The sequence below is a fragment of the Rhinopithecus bieti genome, unplaced genomic scaffold (genome assembly GCF_001698545.2).
Source record: "Rhinopithecus bieti isolate Rb0 unplaced genomic scaffold, ASM169854v2 scaffold_33937, whole genome shotgun sequence".
In the NCBI taxonomy this organism is placed as follows: domain Eukaryota; kingdom Metazoa; phylum Chordata; class Mammalia; order Primates; family Cercopithecidae; genus Rhinopithecus; species Rhinopithecus bieti.
This window is the reverse complement of record NW_016814873.1, coordinates 907533-931138: the sequence shown is the minus strand read 5'-3', so window position 1 is coordinate 931138 and position 23606 is coordinate 907533. Positions and strand designations below refer to the sequence as shown.

General features: G+C 54.5%; 4 protein-coding genes across 16 annotated transcripts in view; 2 read left to right on the top strand and 2 right to left on the bottom strand.

Moving 5' to 3' along the window:
- The window catches only part of SMG5 (SMG5 nonsense mediated mRNA decay factor), a 38919-nt gene extending 30659 nt beyond the window's left edge, over positions 1 to 8260 (top strand). For all 3 annotated transcript variants that reach the window (XM_017852441.1, XM_017852439.1, XM_017852440.1), the window contains 6 exons: positions 3934 to 3993; positions 4366 to 4525; positions 4952 to 5042; positions 5978 to 6052; positions 6484 to 6622; positions 6808 to 8260. In XM_017852441.1, coding sequence (XP_017707930.1) covers positions 3934 to 3993; positions 4366 to 4525; positions 4952 to 5042; positions 5978 to 6052; positions 6484 to 6622; positions 6808 to 6891 — 609 coding nt within the window. In that variant the 3' untranslated portion in view covers positions 6892 to 8260. The remainder of the gene's footprint in view (positions 1 to 3933; positions 3994 to 4365; positions 4526 to 4951; positions 5043 to 5977; positions 6053 to 6483; positions 6623 to 6807) is intronic.
- A 311-nt stretch (positions 8261 to 8571) lies between these two features.
- Positions 8572 to 13806, top strand: PAQR6 (progestin and adipoQ receptor family member 6). Of its 7 annotated transcripts, none has more exons than XM_017852445.1 (8): positions 8572 to 9194; positions 10412 to 10487; positions 10916 to 11043; positions 11179 to 11384; positions 11497 to 11623; positions 11989 to 12085; positions 12316 to 12466; positions 12819 to 13806. In XM_017852445.1, the coding sequence occupies exons 2-8, from the start codon at positions 10437 to 10439 to the stop codon at positions 13091 to 13093; spliced, it is 1035 nt and encodes a 344-aa protein (XP_017707934.1). In that variant the 5' UTR covers positions 8572 to 9194; positions 10412 to 10436; the 3' UTR covers positions 13094 to 13806. The 7 variants fall into 7 exon arrangements, with proteins under 7 accessions (XP_017707934.1, XP_017707933.1, XP_017707937.1 ...); XM_017852443.1 differs by lacking the exon at positions 8572 to 9194 and adding an exon at positions 9214 to 9822; XM_017852446.1 differs by lacking the exon at positions 10412 to 10487 and having other exon boundaries at positions 9048 to 9194.
- Positions 13807 to 13887: 81 nt separating this feature from the next.
- On the bottom strand, positions 13888 to 15236 carry BGLAP (bone gamma-carboxyglutamate protein). Its single transcript, XM_017852456.1, has 4 exons — positions 14931 to 15236; positions 14635 to 14673; positions 14395 to 14464; positions 13888 to 14193 (listed from the first exon to the last, which is right to left on the bottom strand). Exons 1-4 carry the CDS (start codon positions 14992 to 14994, stop codon positions 14064 to 14066), a joined length of 303 nt encoding a protein of 100 aa, XP_017707945.1. The 5' UTR covers positions 14995 to 15236; the 3' UTR covers positions 13888 to 14063.
- PMF1 (polyamine modulated factor 1) overlaps positions 13904 to 23606 on the bottom strand; it is a 34003-nt gene continuing 24300 nt past the window's right edge. For 2 of the 5 annotated variants that reach the window (XM_017852454.1, XM_017852452.1), the window contains 2 exons: positions 23345 to 23540; positions 17267 to 17760 (listed from right to left, as the gene is read on the bottom strand). In XM_017852454.1, the coding sequence (XP_017707943.1) occupies positions 17707 to 17760; positions 23345 to 23540 (250 nt within the window). In that variant the 3' untranslated portion in view covers positions 17267 to 17706. Of the gene's footprint in view, positions 14194 to 14394; positions 14465 to 14634; positions 14674 to 14930; positions 15237 to 17266; positions 17761 to 23344; positions 23541 to 23606 lie in introns of those variants that run through there. The other 3 variants (XR_001881540.1, XM_017852451.1, XM_017852455.1) reach the window with 3 other exon arrangements.

The following is a 23606-nucleotide window of genomic DNA, read 5'->3' as shown; positions in this document are numbered from 1 at the left end:
CAAAAAAAAAAAAGAAAAGAAAATGTAGAAAGACAAAGGAACATTCCCAAGATCAGAAAGTAGTCAGTGGTAGAGCCAGGGCTCTGGAGTTGGACCCCCTGTGGGGTTTTTTTTTTTTTTTTTTTTTGAGACGGAGTCTTGCTCTGTCGCCCAGGCTGGAGTGCAATGGCCGGATCTCAGCTCACTGCAAACTCCGCCTCCCGGGTTCACGCCATTCTCCTGCCTCAGCCTCCCGAGCAGCTGGGACTACAGGTGCCCGCCACCTTGCCCGGCTAGTTTTTTGTATTTTTAGTAGAGACGGGGTTTCACCGTGTTAGCCAGGATGGTCTCGATCTCCTGACCTTGTGATCCGCCCGTCTCAGCCTCCCAAAATGCTGGGATTACAGGCTTGAGCCACCGCGCCCGGCCAACTGTGTAGTTCTTATCCTGGCTCTTTCTGCTGCTTTAGGGACTTAGCTTCTCTGTAGGCCAAGTGGGCATTAGGAGTTGCGGGGGCTGTAGTACCTGCTGATGGGACCTCTGAAGGTAGGCTTTCCCTCTGAGGAACACGTAGGCCCACATCTGTTTGAAATGCTGGGTTGGTGATGTCAGAGTCTCAGATTAGCACAGCTCCCTCTTCTTGGGTCCAGGCTGATCCCACTCACCTGCACTAGTTCTCTGGGGGGACTTTTACACAACTGCCCCCATCCCCCTCTCTTGAATAAGGGGTTTCACAATTACCATTTTAGTCTAAAAGCAACTCATGGGCTTGAGTTCTGCAGTGGGAAGAGGGAAAGTTTGTGGTGCCTCCCTTGCTTACCAGTTTGCCCACAGGGCCTGTGAGAAAATGACTCTCCCAGGAGGTTGAGGCTGCAGTGAGCCAAGATCTTGCCGCAGCCCTCCAACCTGGGTGACAGTGAGACTCTGCCTCAAAAAAAAAAAAAAAAAGAGAGAGAGCAAGAGAACATGGCTCTCACCTGGCTCTGGCCTTCTGCTTCCATTCGTATACATTGTTTCTCAAGGGGACACTCTTGGCACTTTGAGCAGGACAGTTCTTTGTTGTGCAGGACTCTACAGGGGTTTGAGAGTGGAGTTACTACAGCCCCCGCAAATCCTAGTGCCCACTTGGCCTACAGAGAAGCTAAGTCTCTAAAGCAGCAGAAAGAGCCAGGATAAGAACTCCACAGTGTGTCCAACTCCAGAGCCCTGGCTCTACCATTGACTATACTTTCCAATCTTGGGAGTGTTCCTTTGTCTTTCTACATTTTATTTTATTTTCTTCTTTTTTTTTTTGAGATGGAATCTTGCTCTGTCGCCCAGGCTGGAGCAACTGTAGACTTTATTCCTCTTTCCCTAGTCTTCCCACTAATGTCTGTTTTCTCTTTGTAATCCAGTCCAGGACCCACAGTATGTTTGCCTGTCATCTACCCTTGGTCTCATGCAATCTCTGACAGTTCTCAGTTTTTCCTTCTCTTTCCTGATATGACACTTTTGAAGAGTACTGGTCAGTTATTTCATAGTGTCCCTCAATTTGGGTTTGTGTGATGTTGTCTCATGATGAGAATGAGAATTTTTTTCTTTTTTTGAGACAGGGTCTTGCTCTGTTGACCCAGGCTGAAATGCAGTGTCACGACCATAGCTCACTGCAGCCTTGAACTCCTAGGCTCAAGCAGTCCCCCTGCCTCAGCCACCTGAGTAGCTAGGACTACAGGCTTGATTAATTTTTCAAATAAAAAAAAAAATATATTTTTTTTGTAGAAATGTGATCTTGCTGTGTTGCTGAGGCTGGTCCCAAACTCCAGAGCTCAAGCAGTCCTCCTGCCTTGGCCTCCCATATTGCTGGGATTACAGGCGTGACCTACAGTGCCTGACCCCAAGATTAGTATTATATTTAATTTTATTTTTGTATTTTTATTTATTTATTTATTTTGAGACAGAGTTTTGCTCTTGTTGTGCAAGCTGGAGTGCAATGACATGATCTTGGCTCACTGCAACTTCCGCCTCCCGGGTTCAAGCGATTCTCCTGCCTCAGCCTTCCGAGTAGCTGGGATTACAGGCACATGCCACCACGACTGGCTAATTTTTATATTTTTAGTAGAGACAGGATTTCACCATGTTGGTCAGGCTGGTCTCGAACTCCTGACCTCATGATCCACCCGCCTCAGCCTCCCAAAGTGCTGGGATTACAGGCATGAACCACTGTGCTCAGCCCCAATTTTTGTGTTTTTAGTAGAGTCAGGGTTTCACCATGTTGGCCAGGCTGGTCTCGAACTCCTGACCTCGGCCTCCCAAAATGCTGGGATTACAGGTGTGAACCACCGTGCCTGGCCCCAACGTTAATATTTTATTTTATTTTATTTTATTTTATTTATTTTGAGATGGAGTCTTGCTCTGTCGCCCAGGTTGTAGTACAGTGGCTCTGTCTCGGCTCACTGCAACCTCTGCTGTCCAGGTTTAAGCAATTTTCCCTGCCTTAGCCTCTCAAGTAGCTGGGATTACAGGCACGTGTCACCACGCCAAGCTAATTTTTGTATTTTTAGTAGAGAGAGGGTTTTGCCATGTTGGCCAGGCTGCTCTTGAACTCCTGACCTTAGGTGATCTGCCTGCCTCGGCCTCCCAAAGTGCTGGGATTACAAGTGTGAGCCACCGCGCCTGGCCAAGATTAAAATTTTAAAGCACCACTTTGATGATGCTACTTTGGCCATCAAAGAGTCTTCAGTGGGCCGGGCACTGTGGCTCATACCGGTAATCCCAGCACTTTGGGAGGCCAAGGCGGGCAGATTGCTTCAGCCCCAGGAGTTTGAGACCAGCCTGGACAACATGGTGAAACCCACTCTCTACAAAAAATACAAAACTTAGCCAGGCATGGTGGCATGTGCCTGTAGTCCTAGCTAGTTGGGGGGCTGAGGCAGGAGGATCATTTGAGCCCGGGAGGCAGAGGTTGCAATGAATGGGAATTATGGCACTGCACTCCAGCCTGAGTGACAGAGTGAGACCCTGTCTCAAAAAAAAAGGAAAAACATAATGAAAAGAGTCTTCAGTGGCCCCCCATATCTTACAGGATAAAGTCCCCATCCTTAACCTCATCTTTTAGACCATACTAAGGAATTTGGACTTTACCCAGAATACAGAGGAAAGGGATCAGAAGACTTAGGTAGGGCTATAATGGGCATCAGATGGTTTTTAAAAGATTGCCTTGGTTGTAGGTAGCGAAAAGGGATTGAATTAGAGGCAGAGACCAGTACATGGTTGTTACAGTAGTCAAGGAGAGGTGTTGGCTTAGACTAGGGTTTCACAGTGGAGGTGGGAGGATTTGCACGCTGTTTAGGAGGCACAATTGACAGGACAGGGAAGCTGATAACTTCTGAGGCTGAGAGAGAGGGAAGACTCGAAGCCAACCCTGAGCTTTCTGACTTGGGCAGACTGTGGTTCATTTACTAGGCTAGGGAGCACTAGAGGAAGAGACGCAGGTTCTGAGGAGCAGATGGGACTGCTGAGTAGGCAGTTGGATGTGTGGATCTGGAACTCAGGATGGTCAGGCTTGGGCTGAATCTGCAGATTTGGAAGATGTTGGCAAGTGGATGGGGGTAGAAGGTGAGGAAGTGCTTGGGTAGGATCTCCTGGGAGGGGAGACCAGATTGAGAAGAGCAGAGATTGAATCCTGAGGCACAGCCAGGTGATGTCCTGCATGGCAACGGCACATGGCTGTCTGCTCCCCGTCCCCTGCAGGGCCTGGAACATCGTGACCTGCATCGGGTTGGTAATGGAAGTGTTCAGAGTGCAGCAGAAGAGTATTTTTTCTTCCATGGCTCTCCTCCCCTCATTTAGCAGCAGTGCTAGAGAGTGACTTTGCATGAGGTCACACTGAGACCCCAGGAAACCCTCTTGGTCTTCCTGATGACTGGAGAAGGGAATATATACCCAGCTCCTTACAGCTCGTTGTTTCCCTCATAGGCACAGGAGGAAGCTCGTCGGAACAGGCTCATGAGAGACATGGCTCAGCTACGACTTCAGGTAGGAAATCAGGACCCAAGTGCTGCTTCTGCACTTGGTAGAGCTTTTGCTTCAACCTTACTGGCAGGTCTCCCCCTTCCGCTGCAGTCCCCCTGCTCTGTTGCCTCTGTGTCCCTCCACTTCTCCCAGATCACCCTCCTTACTACTCACTCTTCACTCAGCCATTTGCCTCCTTTCTGCCTTCACTTCTCTCTCTCCCTTTCTCTTTAACTCTTACTTCTGTCTACTTTCCCCCCAAAGCCATTGGTAGAAAGGGCCCTCTGATCCCCTTAACAGGAGGAGCCCCATAAGAGCCACCTTGAGCACCACTCTTCCCCCAGCCCGGCTGCAGGGGTCCCCCGCAGCTGTGCCCACCCTGCCCTCTCTCACCAGCTCGAAGTGTCTCAGCTGGAGGGCAGCCTGCAGCAGCCCAAGGCCCAGTCAGCCATGTCTCCCTACCTCGTCCCGGACACCCAGGCCCTCTGCCACCATCTCCCTGTCATCCGCCAACTGGCCACCAGTGGCCGCTTCATTGTCATCATCCCAAGGACAGGTAAGTACATTGGAGAGATAAGGGGACAGATAGAGTATGGCTAAAGGAGATTCTGGGCTTGGGATTAGGAGACCTTATTTGAGCCCAGTTTATACACAGTCACCTTGGTCAAGTCTTACCACCTTTATGAACCCGTCACTTCATCTGTGAAATGGACATAACAATCCCTGTTCTGCCTCACAAGACAGTTGGGAGAAACAGAAAATGTAAGTGAATATAATGTGAAAGCACTTGGTAAATTGCCAAGTATATTGCTGGAAGAAGGTCACATTTTCAGAGAACTTTGGGAGCCCTCTCTGGAGCCAGGGTCCCTTCTCTGCCTGAAGAGTGTACTGAGGTGAGCTCAGATACTTCCTCCAGAGCCCCTTGTCACAGCAGTCTGAGCTTATCTGTTTTGTCCTTTCCTACCCCCACCTTGCCCACCAGTGATCGATGGCCTGGATTTGCTGAAGAAGGAACACCCAGGGGCCCGGGATGGGATTCGGTACCTGGAGGCAGAGTTTAAAAAAGGAAACAGGTGAGTGCAGGTCTGGCTGGACCTGTGCTGAGCCCTGGGTCTATCTTTTGGACAACACATGCTTATGAGCCACTTGCTCCCTATGGGTAAGACACATACATACTCATCTCTACTCACAGTCAGCTCACTGCCTGGGGAGTGATACCAGAGATAATCAGAGGTCAAGGTTGTAGGTGCTGAAATAGAGGGTGACCAGAGAGGCCAGGAGCCCTGTGGGTAGCACTGAGCTGCTGTCCTTCCTCTGCGACAAGCCTGTGATCAGCACCCACTGGGGAGAAGGGAGCAGACCTCCTTCCCCCAGCTTTAGACTGTGAACTCCTTTATAGGAATTTCTCCTGCTTTAGGGTTGGGACAGGTGATCAGGTTTCTCAGAGTGTGAGGGCCTTCTTCCAGGCTGCCCAGGGGCTTCCCACCTCCCCGCTGGGCTGAGAGAGTGGTGAGACTGAAGCCAGCCAGGGAGGGGCAGCTGGCAGCATGTAGCAGATGCTGAGCCAGTACAGGCCTGCCCTTCTGGCCTTTGGGGCCAGAGGAGGACTAGGCAGAGGGTGTAGGGAATAAGAAGAAAGCTTCCTTTTCCCTGCTAGCTGGCCCACCCCCTCCTCTGCATCTGCTCTGCCTGGCCAGGAAGCTGCACAAGGCCTGATTGTTTGGACCTTGTCTCCAGAAGCCCTGACTTGAAAAGCATCTGCTGCTTCTCCCCTCTCAGCTCCTCCCCGAGAGGAACCAAATAATTGATGTTATCAGGAGAAAAAGTGGGCGGGGCCCAGCAGTCCAGAAGCCACTTGAGAATGGCTCCAAACAAAGCTGTGGCGGGAGAGACATGTTCCCCACCCCCACCTGCAAAACCAGGCCCCCAGAGCCACAACGGACTGCTTTATGTAAGGCGCCCTGCCAGTCCCCTGCTCCTGACCTCCACTCGCACATCTCCTCTGCAGGTACATTCGCTGCCAGAAAGAGGTGGGAAAGAGCTTTGAGCGGCATAAGCTGAAGAGGCAGGATGCAGATGCCTGGTAACATTTTAGCCCTCACCCCTAGAACCTCAGTCAAGCCACCTGCCTTGCTCCTCCATGAGCATTCCTAGGGAGAACGGGTAGGGCTGGAGAATTCTGAGGCTCCACACGTAGCCTGCCAGGGCCCTCCTGCAGGCCTCACCTTGTGGGGAGTACGAAGTTGCCCCAGCATCTGAGCTTTTCCTCTGCAGATGGATCAGCCTCTTCCGGCCTTGTGATGCTCAGGCTTGGTGTTTTCCCTCATCGCACCTTTGCCAGCTCCCCATAGTGACTCCAGGGCCAGCTTCCAGGGCCCACTGCCGCTCGCTGCCCTTCCAGCCCCCAGCTGCCCCTAGCTGCCCCTAGCTGCCCCTGTCCCCTGGAGATCCTGGTGTTTGGGCTGTGCTAATGCTGGGTCTTGGCCCATCTTCCCCTCCACCCCCCATCCCCAGGACTCTCTATAAGATCCTGGACAGCTGCAAACAGCTGACTCTGGCCCAGGGGGCAGGTGAGGAGGATCCGAGCGGCATGGTGACCATCATCACAGGCCTTCCACTGGACAACCCCAGCGTGCTTTCAGGCCCCATGCAGGTGGGTCATGGGTGAGGTGGGGGGATGGTGTGGAATAGGGATGAGGTACCAGAGCAGACTCCATCCCCAGACCCTCCACATAGCTGTCTTTTTCTCTTCCATCACTCCTTCCCCAGCGTCTCAATGATTTGCTTCTCAGTTCAGGAGGTCAGACCCTCTGCATCTTTCCTTCTCCCATTCCACAGGCAGCCCTGCAGGCCGCTGCCCACGCCAGCGTGGACATCAAGAATGTTCTGGACTTCTACAAGCAGTGGAAGGAGATTGGTTGATACTGACTCCCAGGCCCTGCAGTGGGGCTGACTCCAGATCTCTCCTGCCCTCCCTGGCAGCCAGGACCAGCGCCTGTAGTCACCCCACCACACGCAGACTCATGCACGCACACAGGAGGGAGGCCTAGCTGCTCAGAGGCTGCAGGGAGGGCCCAGGAGCCAGCTGGGAGGGTGGGGTCCCTTTGTTGCCAAGATGTTAGGAAAGCGAGGAAAGTGCTTGGATTAGGAGAGTCTTGTGGGCCCCTGGCCAGCCTTCCTGCCTCAGCTCCCCTGCTGTCTCCAGGGGCAGGTGGCAGGCATGGGTACCTGCATTTCACTGGAGTGGGTTCTTGGATCTTGGAGGGAAAGGAACAGCAGAAGAGGCCCTTCTTCCTCACCCAAGATGCAGAGTGGTTGGGGCCAGGAGTTTGGACCCTCCAGTTCTTGGGGGAAGAGCCGGGTAATACCTGGTGTCTGAGTGATTCTCTGCAGACCCTTTCCCTCCTCAAGGATCACCCATCCTTTCAGCCCCCTTTCTGGGGACCAGGCAGCTCTGGAGCCCAACCACAGGGGCTCTTAGAGAAGCAAGGCCTGGTGTGGCCTGCACCGAATAGCAGGGTCAGGGTCCGTGTGCTGCTGCTCCTGCCACAGGGGCTGCACATCCCATTGCCCCACTTCTGCTTTCTGTCTCCCTCTGTCTAGCTTCCAGGGCAGGGAGCAGGCCCCACCTAGGGCTGCAGGCAATCTGGCCTGTGCTAGCATGGGCTCCTGTGCCCACCAGCCCCACAGGTGCTGTGCTTTGTGCTCTTGGCTGCTGTGCTGGGACAGAATGGGATGTCAGGAAGAGAAGAAAGGGGGTGCAGTCTGAGGCCACCACCCCGCTTCCTATCTAAGGGAGGGCTGAAGACAAGGGGCTGGCATTCAGTGGGCAGCAGAAAGGAGAGGCCCCTTGAAGCTGCTCAGAGCCCTCTGTCCCTCCTTTTGCCCTCCCCAGGACTAAAGACCTGAAGGGGGTGAGTGTGGGGCTGGCTTTTGGAGTGTCGAGGTGAATATGTGGGAGCAGAGATCATGAATAGCTCAGGGCAGTGAATGGCGCACCAAGAGCAGGGCTGTGTGTGGGAGGCTGTGGCCAGGATTGCCTCAGCTCCTCCCCCTCAGGCTGGGAGGATAGCACAGGCTGGGGGCTGGGGTGGAGGGTCTCAGCTCTGCTGCCCCCACCCCAGTACTAGCCTAGCTTCCCAAGCTGTGGCTTAGAGGATAGTTGGCTTCCTGCCTCTTTCCTCTAAAACAGCAAGTCTGGGAAATCCTGGGGTGAGTGGAGTCACCCCACCCCCAGTTGCTGGCAGAGACTGAGACTAAAGCATCACTTAATAAACCCCCCCAAGCCCAATCCCTGTCTCCTGGTGCCTGTCTGTACAGAAGTTTCATGGGGAGGTGGGACATTGAAGATGGCATCCTGAAATGCATTTTGGAAAGACTTTGAAGTGGATGGAACAGAACAAGAAGCAGGCAATTTGAGTGAAAGCCCTGGAGATGGTTTGATAGACACTGTCAAGCTCCTTGACCCTGTAAACTGAGGCGGTGCCTTTGCAGGGGTGATAGTGAAAATCTCCTGCCAGCAACATCACTGCCTGGGGTTGGTTCGCTGTCACCAGCTGGGTCCTCTTCCTCAAGGGGGTGGGGAGGTGAGCCTTGAAACCAGCTTCTGAGTTCTCAAGTGCCTGTCCTGCAAAGATTGGCACCTCAAATTGTGTTCAGGGTGTGGATGGGGAGGTGGTGAGCCTGGTGAATTCCGCATGGTAGAACCAACATTTACCAAAGGCAGTTTGCTCTGAGCCCTACCCAGCACCAGGTGCTAAGGCAGCAAAGCATGATGAGAGATGGCTTCTGAAATAGGTTCCACATTTGGGGATTTGGGTTCCTCTGCCAGCCTAAGGCAGAGCTGTCCTCAACTGCTGGGAGAACCTGGAACAGGAAAACTGCTCTGAGTCGCCAGGGGGACTCTACAGCTCCGTGGCCACATCGTGGCTTGGGCCCCTAGCCTATTCTAGCCAGTCAGCACGGGGAGTTTGGGTTGTGCTGGAGGAGCTGGCTGTGTGCAGGCGGCCGAGTGAGCTGCCTGCTAATGGGGCTGGGCCACCCTGTGCTGCTCCCTGGAGGCTGGACAAGGCTGGGATTGTTCCCTGGCTCCCCTTTGTCTCCCCACTCCCCGCCCAGGCCTGGCCCCTCTCCTCCATCAGCCTGGCTGGCAGCAGCCTCGGACTCGGCCCGTGGAGCCCTGGGCCTGCTGACCCACCAGCTTAGGAGCACCCGCCAAGCTCTGGGTAAGGAAGCTCACCTTCTGGGGCTCTGACACCACCTCTCTGGGGAAATAGAGGTAAAACATCTTGCTCCAGCCGTCCCTCCCCCATTTCCACAGCAACTGCACACACCCCACTCCAGAGATCTCCAAACCCTACTACTAAGGGAAGGCACCGTGAGGGGAGCTAGACCCCAGTGTATTCCTCACTCCTTCCCCAGATAGATGGGCAGCACTCAGGGTAGGGGAGAACTCCCCCATCCCACTTGTGGGAGCAAGCAAGGGATACCCTGGGAGGCCCTCATCCATCTTTGTTCTGCTGGAGTGCAGGGACTAGGGCCAGGTTTGCCCTGTGCCCAGCAGGGTCTCCAGCACCCATCTCAGGGGCAGAGGCTGGGAGAGTGACTGCTGGTTCAAGCCCTAGAGTGCATGCAGCAAAAACACGGATGCATTGCTGGTGGCAGGAAGAGGAGGGACTAGGCTCTAGAGTTGCTGCAAAGTTTTGGCCTGGGGAGGTGGGGGGAGTGTCCTAGTCCTCCTCCTGGGGCAGCTCCGCCTGCCCAGCTGGCCCAGCCCCTCCACTTGTGCCAAGGAATGTGCCGGGAGAGGCCGGCAGGGCAGCAGAGCCGCGGCCACCTGGAGGCAGTGCACAGGTCTGGGGCTGAGGGATATGGGGCTCAGGAGGGGCAGGGACCCCAAAACTCTCCTGGGGGGCACAAGTGTAGTTCTCAGAGAAAAGCCAGGCATCCCCCTAACTCCTTGTCCCACCTGATGGCGTCTGGCTTCTCCAGAGATTCTGAGTGCCAAGAGTGTTCTGTGCTCAGCTCGGGCACTGTGGGCGAAGCACATTCTGGTGGGGCAGGGAGTGGTACTCGGGCTGTCTCTGTGCTGGCCTCCAGGAGTCAGGATTCTTCCCGAGACAAAAACTGGGAGCCTGGGGGTTTGGATCACTATTTGGGGCAGCCTCCCGGCTGGGAGGACCCCACCACTCCATGCTGGGCTGAGGCCGCCAAGCCCCTCAGTGTGGGGACTGAATGCCCCAAGGAGAACAGGGGTTGGAGTTAAGTGGTGCAAGGGCTGGGGAAGGTGGACCAGCCTCCCTGGGCCTGAAGGAAGCAGCTCCAGGAGGGAGGGTGCCATCTGCCTCCCACACGTGCTGCCCATCCTGGGGCTGAACCCAGGTGAAAGGGGCCTGTGGATGGGGGCAGATATCTGATCCCCTATCCCCTGCTCTGTCTCTAGGTCAACGTGGAGGTGCCAGGCCACCATGCTCAGTCTCAAGCTGCCCCAACTTCTTCAAGTCCACCAGGTCCCCCGGGTGAGGGGCTTCACTCACTGACCCACCAACCCCCATTCCCTAGAGGACTGACTAGGGGACTGACATTCTCTTTTAGCTATTGGGGCAGCCCCTCCTGCAGGCGAACTCTTACTCTCCCATTCCAGTGTGAGGCTCTTCCTCTCTTCTCTGAGGAACAAGCTTGTGGCCCTCCATCTTGAGTCCCCTTCCCCAGAGCGCCCTGTGTGCTGCGCCCCACCCCCACCCCACCCCAATCTGGCTCTTCGGTTTCCCATCTGTTTTGCGGGTTATGGGTGCTGGGACCTGTGCTAAGATCAGATCAGATTTAGTTTGGCTTGGGGGCCACGTTGATCTCCAGCCCAGCCTCTTTGACCCTGCTTCCAGAGATCTCAAATGGAGGGAAAGGGTCGGGGCACAGTGACGCCCCTCCTCTCCCACCACTACCCTAGGTGTTCTGGGAAGATGGCATCATGTCTGGCTACCGCCGCCCCACCAGCTCGGCTTTGGACTGTGTTCTCAGCTCCTTCCAGATGACCAACGAGACGGTCAACATCTGGACTCACTTCCTGCCCACCTGGTGAGGGGAGGCTCTGCCCCAGGCCGCGGCCTTGAGCTCAGAGGGGGTACCCAGGCGGGCAGGGACCGTCCAGGCCCACGGGCTGCAGCGGCAGTCGCGGGGGTCCGCGGCGGCCTGAGCACGCGCCCGCCGCAGGTACTTCCTGTGGCGGCTCCTGGCGCTGGCGGGCGGCCCCGGCTTCCGCGCGGAGCCGTACCACTGGCCGCTGCTGGTCTTCATGCTGCCCGCCTGCCTCTACCCCTTCGCGTCGTGCTGCGCGCACACCTTCAGCTCCATGTCGCCCCGCGCGCGCCACATCTGCTACTTCCTGGACTACGGCGCGCTCAGCCTCTACAGCCTGGGTGAGCCGGACAGGCGCGGGAGCGCGGCGTCCCGGAACAGGTCGAGGGGTGGTACACGGGACATAGGGGCGTGCCCCTCAGGCCTCAGCTGCACGCCCCCACCTCACCGCAGGCTGCGCCTTCCCCTATGCCGCCTACTCCATGCCGGCCTCCTGGCTGCACGGCCGCCTGCACCAGTTCTTTGTGCCTGCCGCCGCACTCAACTCCTTCTTGTGCACCGGCCTCTCCTGCTACTCCCGGTGGGTTCCCAGGCCCCTCCGGTGGGGACGGGGAAGGCGGAGGCACAGGAGAGGACATACCTCACTGCTCTCAAACAGCATTGGTGACATCGGGACCATGTACTGAGGACTTCCTCTGTCAGACCCTGTATGCTCATACCCATGCTGTCTCCTTTAATTCTCACAAGCCACCATAAAAGGCAGATAAAAGGCAGATGTCTTTATCCCCACATACAGATGTGGTCCTTTACACAGGTCATATGCCCTAAGGGTTTTCTTAGCTGCAGGCTGTGCTGATATTCCATCTTTGCCCAAGTCCTCTTGCCTTTCCTGACCCCTACCCTGAGCACAGCGATGGTGACCAGCCTTTTCCTCCCGCCTCCCAGTTTCCTGGAGCTGGAAAGCCCTGGGCTCAGTAAGGTTCTCCGCACAGCAGCCTTCGCCTATCCCTTCCTGTTCGACAACCTCCCACTCTTTTATCGGGTAAGGAGGCCTGGGGCCCCTGCCCAGACACCTGCTTTCCTGTCCAGACCCTCAAGGTGCCCACTTCCAGCCTTGCCCCCTCAGTCCCTGCCTCAGCCCAGCCACCTCTCTTCTGGTCCAGCACCCTGCCTAGCTGTGCCCGCTCGCTCTGCATCCTCACCAGATCCCAGACACTCCCTATGTTTTGGCTCCCGAGTCCCTCTCCAGCAGTCTTACTTTTCCTTTGCCAGCTCGGGCTGTGCTGGGGCAGGGGCCACAGCTGTGGGCAGGAGGCCCTGAGCACCAGCCATGGCTACCACCTCTTCTGTGCGCTGCTCACTGGCTTCCTCTTCGCCTCCCACCTGCCCGAAAGGCTGGCACCAGGACGCTTTGACTACATCGGTGAGGGCACGCCTGGCCCAGCCCAAAAGAGGCAGGGGCAGATGGCTTCCCAGAGCACAGAATGAACTGGGTAAATGGGTATTACAACCGCAGGATGGAGGCAAATTATAGGAGGGACTTCCCTGTCTACCTCTAATGAGAGCATCACTGGAAGGGTCCTCCACCTGCCACTTCTCAGGTAGCAAAACTAGTAGCATGTGTGCTGGGGCCACATGCACAAATGCTCATTCACTCCTTTCAGTCACTCTGGGAGTCAGGGTTTCTTATTCTCAATAGGGGAGTAGCAGGCCCAGAGGATGGGGTGACTTGCACTGGGAAAGGTGTGGCTCTGACCTGCTCATCCTCTTCACAGGCCACAGCCACCAGCTATTCCACATCTGTGCAGTGCTGGGCACCCACTTCCAGCTGGAGGCAGTGCTGGCTGATATGGGATCGCGCAGAGCCTGGCTGGCCACACAGGAACCTGCCCTGGGCCTGGCAGGCACAGTGGCCACACTGGTCTTGGCTGTAGCCGGGAACCTACTCATCATTGCTGCTTTCACAGCCTCCCTGCTTCGGGCCCCCAGTACATGCCCTCTGCTGCAGGGTGGCCCACTGGAGGGGGGTACTCAGGCCAAACAACAGTGAAGCCCCATCCCTGACCCTGCCCTGGAGGGGGCAGGGGCCAGGCCCCCGTGCTGAGGAGGAGCCCAGATTTGGGCCTAATCAGGTGGGGACACATCTCAGCCTGGAACCAACAGGGGCTGAGGAAAGAGGGCACAGGAGAGAGGGCAGAGGAGAGGAGGGGTGTCTAGGGGGAATGGCAGAGTGTGAGAGGGACCGTGAGGGGGCTCTTGATGGGAGTAGAGGAAGTGCTGAGGGTCTTGAGAGGGGAGATGCATGCGTGTCCAGGCTGAAGATGCCCCCACACTCTGTCAAAGGTTGGGGCGGGGCGGTGTTGGGGTCCTTTCATCTGGCTCCATTTCTGGTGCTCCTGAAGTCTCTGCTCAGCACAGGGAAGAACTAACATGACTAACCTAGGCCTACCCCAAATGCTTCTTGCTAACCAGGCCAAGAGGCCACGCACTTGGCTCCCATCCCCACAAACCAGGTAATGCCAGTTTGCCAGCAGCTATTTGCCTATAGAGATGAGTCTGTCCTGGTCATAACTGTGTACTCAAGGTGTCCAGGCTTTTGGGGGTGGGCCTATCTGGGTGCATTATGGATGGTTCGGTGGATTGAGGTGTGGGGACGAGGGTCCTAGGCTAGAAGGGGGATCCCAGTTAAGACTTTAGGAAGACACCTTCAATGTTTTCTGGAACAAGGCAGGTACAAATAAAAAAATAAAATTTTGGAAAGCACTTTCTAGAACTGAAGAAGGTAAAACCTCCTCACCCCCATCCTCCTGACACCTCCCTCCCACACTCCATAAACTGGACAGATTCACAGGCCCACGGATTCCTCTTTTGGAGTTTATTTGGGAGCAGCTGGGATGATGGGGACCCCACATCCATGGGCCGGGAGGTCAGGGCAAGGGCAAGGGCAAGGGGAAGGGGAAAGAAGGGGGCCTGGAGAGGAGCAGAACTGGATTTGCCGGCCAGGCCAGCAGAGCGACACCCTAGACCGGGCCGTAGAAGCGCTGATAGGCCTCCTGGAAGCCGATGTGGTCAGCCAGCTCGTCACAGTCCGGATTGAGCTCACACACCTCCCTCTTGGGCTCCAGGGGATCTGGGTAGGGGGCTGGGGCTCTGAGACACCCGACGTGGTGGCATCAGCCCCCATGCAAAATGCCTATCCCTCCTCTCACTACACATGGGGCTCCAGGGTCCCCACCAAGGCTGGCTGCCTGTACCCCCACCACAGCCCAGAGAGGCCACTCCCTGCTGCAGCTCCCCCACAGACCATCCCGGAGAGGCAGGGCCTTGGCCCAGGTCCACCTTTTCTCTCACCCCAGCCATTGATACAGGTAGCGCCTGGGTCTCTTCACCACCTCGCTGCCCTCCTGCTTGGACACAAAGGCTGTAGAGCAGAGGGGCAGGAATCAGGTGGCTCTGGGTTTGGGAGGATCAGGTTGGCAGCAGGCTGGCCTTCCTGACAGCCAGACAGGAGGTGGCAGGAGTGGGGGAATGAGACTGAGGGACCAAGGTGAGAAGGGAGGGTCCAGGAGCCCATCAGGTCCATCCTCATACCTGCACCTTTGCTGGACTCTGCACCGCTGGGTTTTGCACCTGCAAAGGAAAGGGAGCCTGGTTCACCCCTGCTCAGCCCCAGGGCTCTCATCCTCCTTCCCCTGTGTCTCGGGCAGCTTGCTCTTCCTTCCTCTCCCTCTGCAAGGGCAGAGCTGGGGCAAATGGATTGAGCCTGCAACAGGGTGATTAGACTGCAAAGGGACTGCCAGCCAAAGGGGTGAGAAGAGATGGGCCATGATGCTTCCTTTTCTCAGCCCCCACTGCTGTGCGGCCTGAGGGGAGGTGGGGGCACTCACCTGCCTGGCCAGTGATGCAAAGTGTGGCCAGGGCCAGCAGGGCGAGGAGTGTGAGGGCTCTCATGGCGTCTCGGTGGCTGTGCTGGGCTCCTGCTCAGGACTCAGCTGGCCTGCCCCGCCAGCCTCCAGCACTGTTTATACGCTCTGGGCTGTGTCCCGGCGATGAGGAGGGGTGTGGCTGACCATGGTGCAGGCGGGTCTAGGGGGAATCTGCCAGGGCTATTTGAGGGTCATCCGCCCCAGCTCCGTAGGCCAAACCCCAAAGGACATTGTGGTTGGGAGCAGCGGCTGCCAGGCCAGGGGCCCCTGGGAGTGATGGAGGGTGAGCCACAATCAGACTGCCCTGCTCTTGACACTGCCTCTGGCCCCTTCCTCAGGGGGCAGCCTGAGACCCCTCAGCTCCAACTCACTCTTCCTCAGAGACCCCCAGCCTCAGGTTGAGCACTGGCTGAGCTCTAAGGAGATTCTAAAGAGGAAGCAGGGGTCAGAGACCTAAAATAGGTTCAAGCAGAGCTGGGCTCCAGCTGTCTCACAGCCTGTGATTTCTACTGTCAGCCCCGTAGGCAGGAGCCAAACCCAGGGAGGGGATGCCTCGCAATGCCCTCGTTCACCTGGTGAGACACCAAAGGCAGTCTGCTGTGGGCGCAGCTCGATGGCTCAGGCCCTGCACATCCGGACAGGAGAAAGGGTTGGGTGGCACAAGGCCAAGAGCCAAAGCCAATGGAGGTGGGGTTGGGCAGATGAGGCCAGCCGGTTGGTCTCTGGGACATGCTAGGTGGCTGTGACTGCCAGGTACACAGGCACAGGGCAGGGAGGCAGGCACTCACTGAGGTGGGGAACCCCTTCCCCGTGCCCTTAGCAGGCAGGGAGGCAGGGCCTGTGAGGAGCATGGAGATGGAGTGTGCCTCCGCCCTCTCGGTCCCCCCGATTCTCCTCCTGACCCTGCAGCCTCCACAGTGTTACCCACCCTGGGGAGGGACCTGCCCTCCAGTAGTGCTCCTGTAAGCGATAGGAAGGCCTGTCCTCTACGGTACAGAACTTCCCAGCCTGAAAACCGCATCCCACACCTGAGAGCCTCCACTGCCTCAGGTCAGCCCAGAGAGGGAAGAGGTGTCCTGGGACCTTCCCCTGTCTAACCTGTGTCACTCACCCACCCACCAACCAGGGCTTGAGACCATCTGCCCAACCTGACAAGCAAACAAAGCACCCAATGGGGCAGGCCTGACAGGAGTGGGGCATTTGAATGCTTGAATGCCACAGCTCCATGGTAACAAAGCGGGCAGAGGGAGACTGAGCTGAGTGCCGTTTATGGGCGGGGGGGAAGTGGGGGCCACCTGATGCTTGCCTGTGTCTCCAGTGTGCCTCCGGCAGACCTCACCAAAGCCCTCACTAGGGAAAAGTTCTGCCCCCATCCACACCCAACCCCTTTCCCCCTCTGGTGGATCCGGGAAGCACCCATCTTGCCTTTGGCTGCCCTGGCAGAAGAAGAATGAAGTAGAAGCAGCAAGAGAAACAAAGTGCCCGCGATTCTTTTTTTTTTGAGACGGAGTCTCGCTCTGTCGCCCAGGCAGGAGTACAATGGTGCGATCTCAGCTCACTGCAACCTCTGCCTCCCAGGTTCAAGCAATTCTCCTGCCCCGGCCTCTCGAGTAGCTGGGATTAGAGGCATGTTCTAATGCCCAGCTAATTTTTTTTTGAGATGGAGTTTCCCTCTTGTTGCCCAGGCTGGAGTGCAGTGGCGCAATCTTGGCTCACTGCAACCTCCACCTCCAGGGTTCAAGTGATTCTCCTGCCTCAGCCCCCCCTGAGTAGGTGGGATTACAGGCACACGCCACCATGCCTGGCTAATTTTGTATTTTTAGTAGATACGGGGTTTCACCATTTAGCCAGGCTGGTCTCGAACTCCTGACTCAGTTGATCTGCACGCCTCAGCCTCCCAAAGTGCTAGGATTACAGGCATGAGCCATTGCACCTGGCCTAATTTTGTATTTTTAGTAGAGACAGGGTTTCACCATGTTGGCCAGGCTGGTCTCAAACTCCTGACCTCAGGTGATTCACCCGCCTTGGCCTCCCAAAGTGCTGGGATTACAGGCGTGAGCCACCGCGCCCAGCCGTAATGATTCTTGGAAGGTGCCAAGAGTGACACCTCCCTGGCAGCTCATCCTATCCACAGGGAACCCAGGGGTCCTGGTTTTTGTACAAGGAGCTCTGCTGCTCTCCGCACATGGTCTGGTAAGCCCCTTGCAATCCACGCCCGCCTTGAGGCTCCCAGAGGACCACGACTGAAGCCTTGACTTGGCCCAAGAGTGGCCAGGCAGAGGAAGCATCCTCACAGATTACAGTGTAGTGGAGGAAGTTTATTTACGGATGTGGGGAGAACATGGTAAAGGCCCCTGGGCTGGCCAGCAAGGGGGCAATCAGTGGAGATTGAAAACAGATTCTCCAAGCCAGGCCCAGGGAAAAGGGCTCAGGAACCAGCAGGAGTGGGGCGGAGGGGCAAAGCTGACCTGAACCTAGAGAAGAGAGAACATGGCTAAGAATTATCCAGGTAGAAGAAACAGAGGAATCTAAAGGGGGTGTCTGTCCAACCCCAAGGGTACCCCAAAGGCACAGTGGCAATGAGGCTTTCTCTGGCCTAGTCCTCCAGCAAATTCCATCACTGCTGAGGGACTGGGCACCATTTCAGCCGTTCTCAGAGGCAGGCCGCCCAGGCCAGGCATGCTGGCCACAGGCTCTTGACCTTGACTGCCCTCTGCTTCTGGGCCTGGCGGTCTCCTCACTCAGGCTCCCTCAGCACAGCAACCAGCTCTCTCTGTTCTCTGTGTAGAGCCTGAAATCAATGGGAGACAACAGACAAACTGGGATCTGAGAAAACCCAAATCCTTGCCCTCCACTGTCCCTGACTCCAGGCCTGGGGTTTCCCCCAGGACAATATGGATGGAGTCTGTGGCTTAAGTCATGGCCCTGCAGAGCACGTTAGGATGAAGACACATAAGAAAGTCAGCACCATTTGGCAAGTATTTACAGCAAACTGGGTTCTGTGACCACCTAGGCTGGGCATCCCCAGAGCAGAGCCCATCTTCAGCAAAGGTCCCCAAAGTGGCCCTTCAATCCTCTGACCTCAACAGAGCTTTCTGGCGAGAAACTTTCTTGAATTAAGTAAACTTTCAGTTGAGTTACAGACATGGAAATTGCCCACGTCGAACAACATGAAGGTCTGTAGCTGGAATGGGTGGGGCATGGCTTTAAGAGCAGAGGGCTTTGTCCCTCTTAGGACAGCACTGAATCCCAGAGCTGGTGAGGCCCTGGGATCATTATCTAGCCAATTTGGAAGCCAGGACCCAGAGACAGGAGTGACCCATGGCCTCATGGTGACTGAGTGGTGATGGTAGAGCAGCGCCTTGCCTGAGGACTCAGCAGGGGGCCCTGGGAGTGCCAGAGACACAACTTGGAGTTGTGCCCTGCAAGATGGCACCAGGCTTGGGGTGGGGGCCTTGGTCACTACCACTTTTGTGCCTGCTGCTCAGTCCCGCAGGCCAGTCTGTGATGTGGGAAGAGCAGAGGGAGTGGGGACAGTAGGGAGCAGAGCGGCTGCCAGCCTTCCACTTGCCACCGCCTCCTGGCCAGGGCCCTTCCTAAGCTGTGGCAGGGCCTTCAGGCTGCAGCTAACTGGTATTGGGAAGAGAAGACCAGGGAGATCCAGGAGCCATAAATTTGGGGACCTGTAACCCTCAGGAATGTGAGGGTTTGCCCCAGGAAGGGGCTGTCAAGTGGCTATAAGTAGATGTAAATTAGATACTGACATGATGGATGGAGAGGGTTCGACAGAGATGCCGCCACTTGAGCCCTACCAGAAAGCTTCTCTTGGAAATGCACTTTGAGCCCATAGGAAAATCTGTCTCATTGAAGTGCAGCCAAGCTGCTACCTGTGTCATCCAGCTTGATCATCTTCTTCTCCTTTCTTTACCCAACATGGCCCCAAGTAACGTCAGGCCACTGCCAAAAGTTAAGTTCACCCTCAAAGGACACACAATTGTGGCATGGAGGATATGTGTTAGATGTGTGAAGGCTCTACAAATCATTCTAATATACACATTATTCAAATATTGGGCAATGGCAGATAGTCAAAATAATCCTGAGCACAAAGAACAAAGCTGGAGGCATCACACTACCTGATTTCAAATTGTACAAGGCTATAGTAACTAAAACAGCACTGGTACTGTTATAAGAACAGGCACATAAATAAATAAATAAATAAGAACAAACACATAACCAACAGCATAACAGAATACAGACTCAGAAATAAATTCATATACTTATGGCCAACTGTCAGCAAAGGTGTCAAGAACATACAATGGGTAATTTCAGCACTTTGGGAGGCTGTGGCAGGTGGATCACCTGAGGCCAGAAGTTTGAGCCCAGCCTGGCCAACATGGTGAAACCCCGTCTCTACTAAAACTACAAAAATTAACCAGCCATGACAGCAGGTACCTGTAATCTCAGCTACTCAGGAGGCTGAAGCAGGAGAATCACTTGAACTTGGGAGGCAGAGGTTTGCAGTGAACTAAGATCATGCCACTGCACTCCAGCCTGGGCAACAGAGCAAGACTGTCTCAAAAAAAAAAGTTAAAATAGAACATTTTTGGGGCCAGGTGTGGTGGCTCACGTCTGTAATCCCAGCACGTTGTGAGGCTGAGGTGGGTGAATTGCTTGAGCCCAGGAGTTTGAGACCAGCCTGGCCAACATGGTGAAACCCCATCTCTACTAAAAATACAAAATTTAGCTGGGTGTGGCAGCTCACGCCTGGAATCCCAGCTACTCAGGAGGCTGAGGCATGAGAATGGCTTGAACCTGGGAAGTGGAGGTCGCAGTGAGCTGAGATCGTGCCACTGCACTCCAGTCTGGGCAACAGAGTGAGGCTCTGTCTCAAAAAACAACAAAATCCAGGTACGGTGGCTCACACCTGTAATCCCAGCACTTTGGGAGACCGAAGCAGGTGGATCATGAGGTCAGGAGATTGAGACCATCCTTGCTAACATGGTGAAACCCTGTCTCTACTAAAAATACAAAAAATTAGCTGTGCGTGGCAGGCGCCTGTTGTCCCAGCTACTAGGGAGGCTGAAGCAGGAGAATGGCGTGAACCCGGGAGGAAGAGCTTGCAGTGAGCCAAGATTGTGCCACTGCACTCCAGCCTGGGCGACAGAGCAAGACTCCATCTCAAAAACAAAACAAAACAAAACCAAAAACAACAAACAAAACAAAACAATGGGGAAAGGACACCCTCTTCTATAAATAGTTCTGGGAAAATTGGATACCCATGTGCAGAGAAATGAAACTGGACCCCTATCTCACACCATATACAAAAATCTACTCAAGACAGGTTAAAACTTAAATGTAAACCCTTAACTATAAAACTGCTAAAAGAAAACATGTGAGAAAAACTTCAGGACACTAGTGTGGGCAAAGGAGCTATGGCTAAGACCTCAAAAGCACAAGCAACAAAATCAAAAATGGACAAATGGGACTATATTAAACTAAAAGGCTTCTGCACAGCAAAGGAAACAACAGGGTGAAGAGACAATCTGTTGAATGGGAGAAAATATCTACAAACTATTCATCTAACAAAGGACTAATATCCAGAATATATAAGGAACACAAACTCCACAGTAAAAGCAATTCCATTAACAAGTGAGCAAAGAACATGAACAGACATTTCTCAAAAGAAGATGTACAAATGGCCAAGAGATATATGAAAAAATACTCACCATCACTAATCATCAAGGGAAATGTAAATCAAAACCACAATGAGGCTGGGTGCGGTGGCTCATGCCTGTAATCCCAGCACTTTGGGAGGCCAAGGTGGGTGGATCATTTGAGGTCAGAAGTTCAAGACCAGGTTGGCCAACATGGTGAGACCCCATCTCTACTAAAAATACAGAAATTAGCTGGGTGTGGTGGCAGGTGCCTGTAATCCTAGCTACTCGGGAGGCTTAGGTAGGAGAATCGCTGAACCCGTGAGGCTGGGGTTGCAGTGAGCCACAGTTGCACCACTGCACTCCAGTCTGGGAGACAGGGCGAGACTCTGTCTCAAAAAAAACCAAAAACCAAAAAACAAAACACAACGAGATATCACCTTACCCCAGTTAAAATGGTTCTTTTTTTTTTTTGGAGACAGGGTTTTGCTCTGTCACCCAGGCTAGAGTGCAGTGGCATAATCATGGCTCACTGAAGCTTCAATCTCTCGGGCTCAGGTGATCCTCCTGCCTCAGCCCGCACAAGTAGCTGGACTGCAGGTGTGCACCAACCATGTCTGCGACATTATTATCGTATTTTTATATTATTTATTATATTATTATTATTTTTTGAGACCGGAGTCTCGCTCTGTCGCCAGATGCGGAGTGCAGTGGCCGGATCTCAAGCTTATTGCAGCTCCGCCTGTCCCAGGTTCACTGCCATTCTCCTGCCTCAGCCTCCCGATAGCTTGGGACCCCCCTACAGGCGCCCGCCACCTCACTCGCCTAGTTTTTTTGTATTTTTTTTTTAGTAGAGAACGGAGTTTCACTGTGTTCAGCCCAGGATGGTCTTCGATCTCCTGACCTCTGTGATCCGCCGCGTCCGCGCTCCCAAAGTGCTTGGGATTTACAGGCATGCCACCTGCGCCCAGTCCTATGTATTATTATTATATTATCTATTATTGAGATGAGGTCCTCCAATGTTGCCTAGTCTGGTCTTCGAACTCCTGGGCTAAATTGACCTCCCTTGATCCTCCCTCCTCAGCCTCCCAACGTGCTAGGATTATAGGCCACTGCACCCAGCCTAGAATGGCTATTATTACTTTTTTTTTTTTTTTGAAACAGACCCTGACTCTCTCACCCAGGCTGGAGTGCAATTGCATGGTCTCGGCTCACTGCAACCTCTGCCTCCCGGGTTTAAACGATTGGTCCCACCTCAGTCTCTTGAGTAGCTGGGACTACAGGTGCCCGCCACCATGCCCGGCTAATTTTCGTATTTTTAGTAGAGACAGGGTTTCACCATGTTGGCCAGGCTGGTCTCGAACTCCTGACCTTGTGATCCGCTCACCTCGGCCTTCCAAAATGCTGGGATTACAGGCATGAGCCGCCACGCCCGGGCTACAATGGCTATTATTAAAAAGACAGGCTGGGGGTGGTGGCTCACACCTGTAATCCCAGCACTTTGGGAGGCCGAGGCGGGTGGATCACAAGGTCAAGAGTTTGAGACCATCCTGGCCAACATGGTGAAACCCTGTCTCTACTAAAAATACAAAAAGTAGCTGGGCGTGGTGGCGGGTGCCTGTAGTCCCAGCTATTTGGGAGGCTGAGGTGGGAGAAGCACTTGAAACCAGGAGGCAGAGGTTGCAGTGAGGTGAGATCACGCCACTGTACTCCAGCCTGGGCAACAGAGCAAGACTCCGTCTCAGAAAAAAAAAAAAAGACAAAAAATAACATGCTGGTGAGGATGCAGATAAAAGTTGATCTCATAAAGGTAAAGAGTAGAATGATAGTTAACAGAGGCTGGGGGAAGGGGTGGGGGATGAAGAGAGGTAGTTTAATGGTATAAACATATAGTTAGGCAAAAGGTGTAAATTCTATTGTTCAACAGTAGAGTAAGGTAACTATAGTTAACAACAACGTACTCCATATTTCAAAGTTGCTAAGAGCCTTGTATGGTGATGAGCACATGTAATCCCAGCTATTCAGGAGGCTGAGACAGGAAGGCTGCTTGAGGCCAGGAGTTCAAGACTGGCCTGGGCAATATAGCAAGACCCCCATCTTAGAACAAAACCAAAACCAAAGTAGTTAGAAGAGAGGTCTTGAACTGCTCCCAACACATAGAAATGATAAATCCTCAACGTGATGAACACCTCAAATACCCTGACGTGATCACTGCACGTTCTATGCATGTAGCAAAATATCACATGTACTTCCTAAATATGTAAAATATGATGTATCAATTTTAAAAAATACTATCTCATCCTCTGTTCTTGTTCTCTACCCACCCCGCTACCACATACCCAGTTTAGAATATATGTGTCTATGTTGGGCAGTGGTCACATGGAGCAGTAGAACCACCACCAGGTTTTAACTCCAAATCTGTTGTGGAGGTGCTGCTATCTTGGGTGAGGCACCTGCCCTCTCTGGGCCTTTGTCCTCACCTGCTCCATCAGGGGAACACATGCCTGTGCCTGGTGGAGGATCTGGGGGAGGCTGTCTGCTGAGGCTGGCAGAGACTTCTGCACAAGCCCAAGGAGAGGCAATGCATGGCTGTTCCCCAGGGGGCAAGCTCTCCTACTCCCTGTGGGGGTCCCTTGTGTTGGAATGGAGGAAGCCACCAATTTGCGGATCTCAGAGGGCCCATCAGAGATGGAAGAGGAAGAGGCAGGCTGGAACACTGACCTGCCAGGCCTGCTGCCGGGCCTGGACCTGTAGCTGCAGCTCCTCCACCTGCCTCCGCCCTGCCAGGACGGCATCTGCCAGCTGCTGGTTCTCAGCCTCCTGTTTCTGCACATGGCGCCACAGGGTGTCCCGTTGCTGCAGGAAGTAGGGTGCCATGACGCTGTGCAGATCCTTCTCTGGGATCCCGCTGGGGCGCCTGGAGGGCCACATGGGGCACAAGGAATGAGGGAGACAGAAGGCCCTTGTGGAAGAGGGTTCAGTT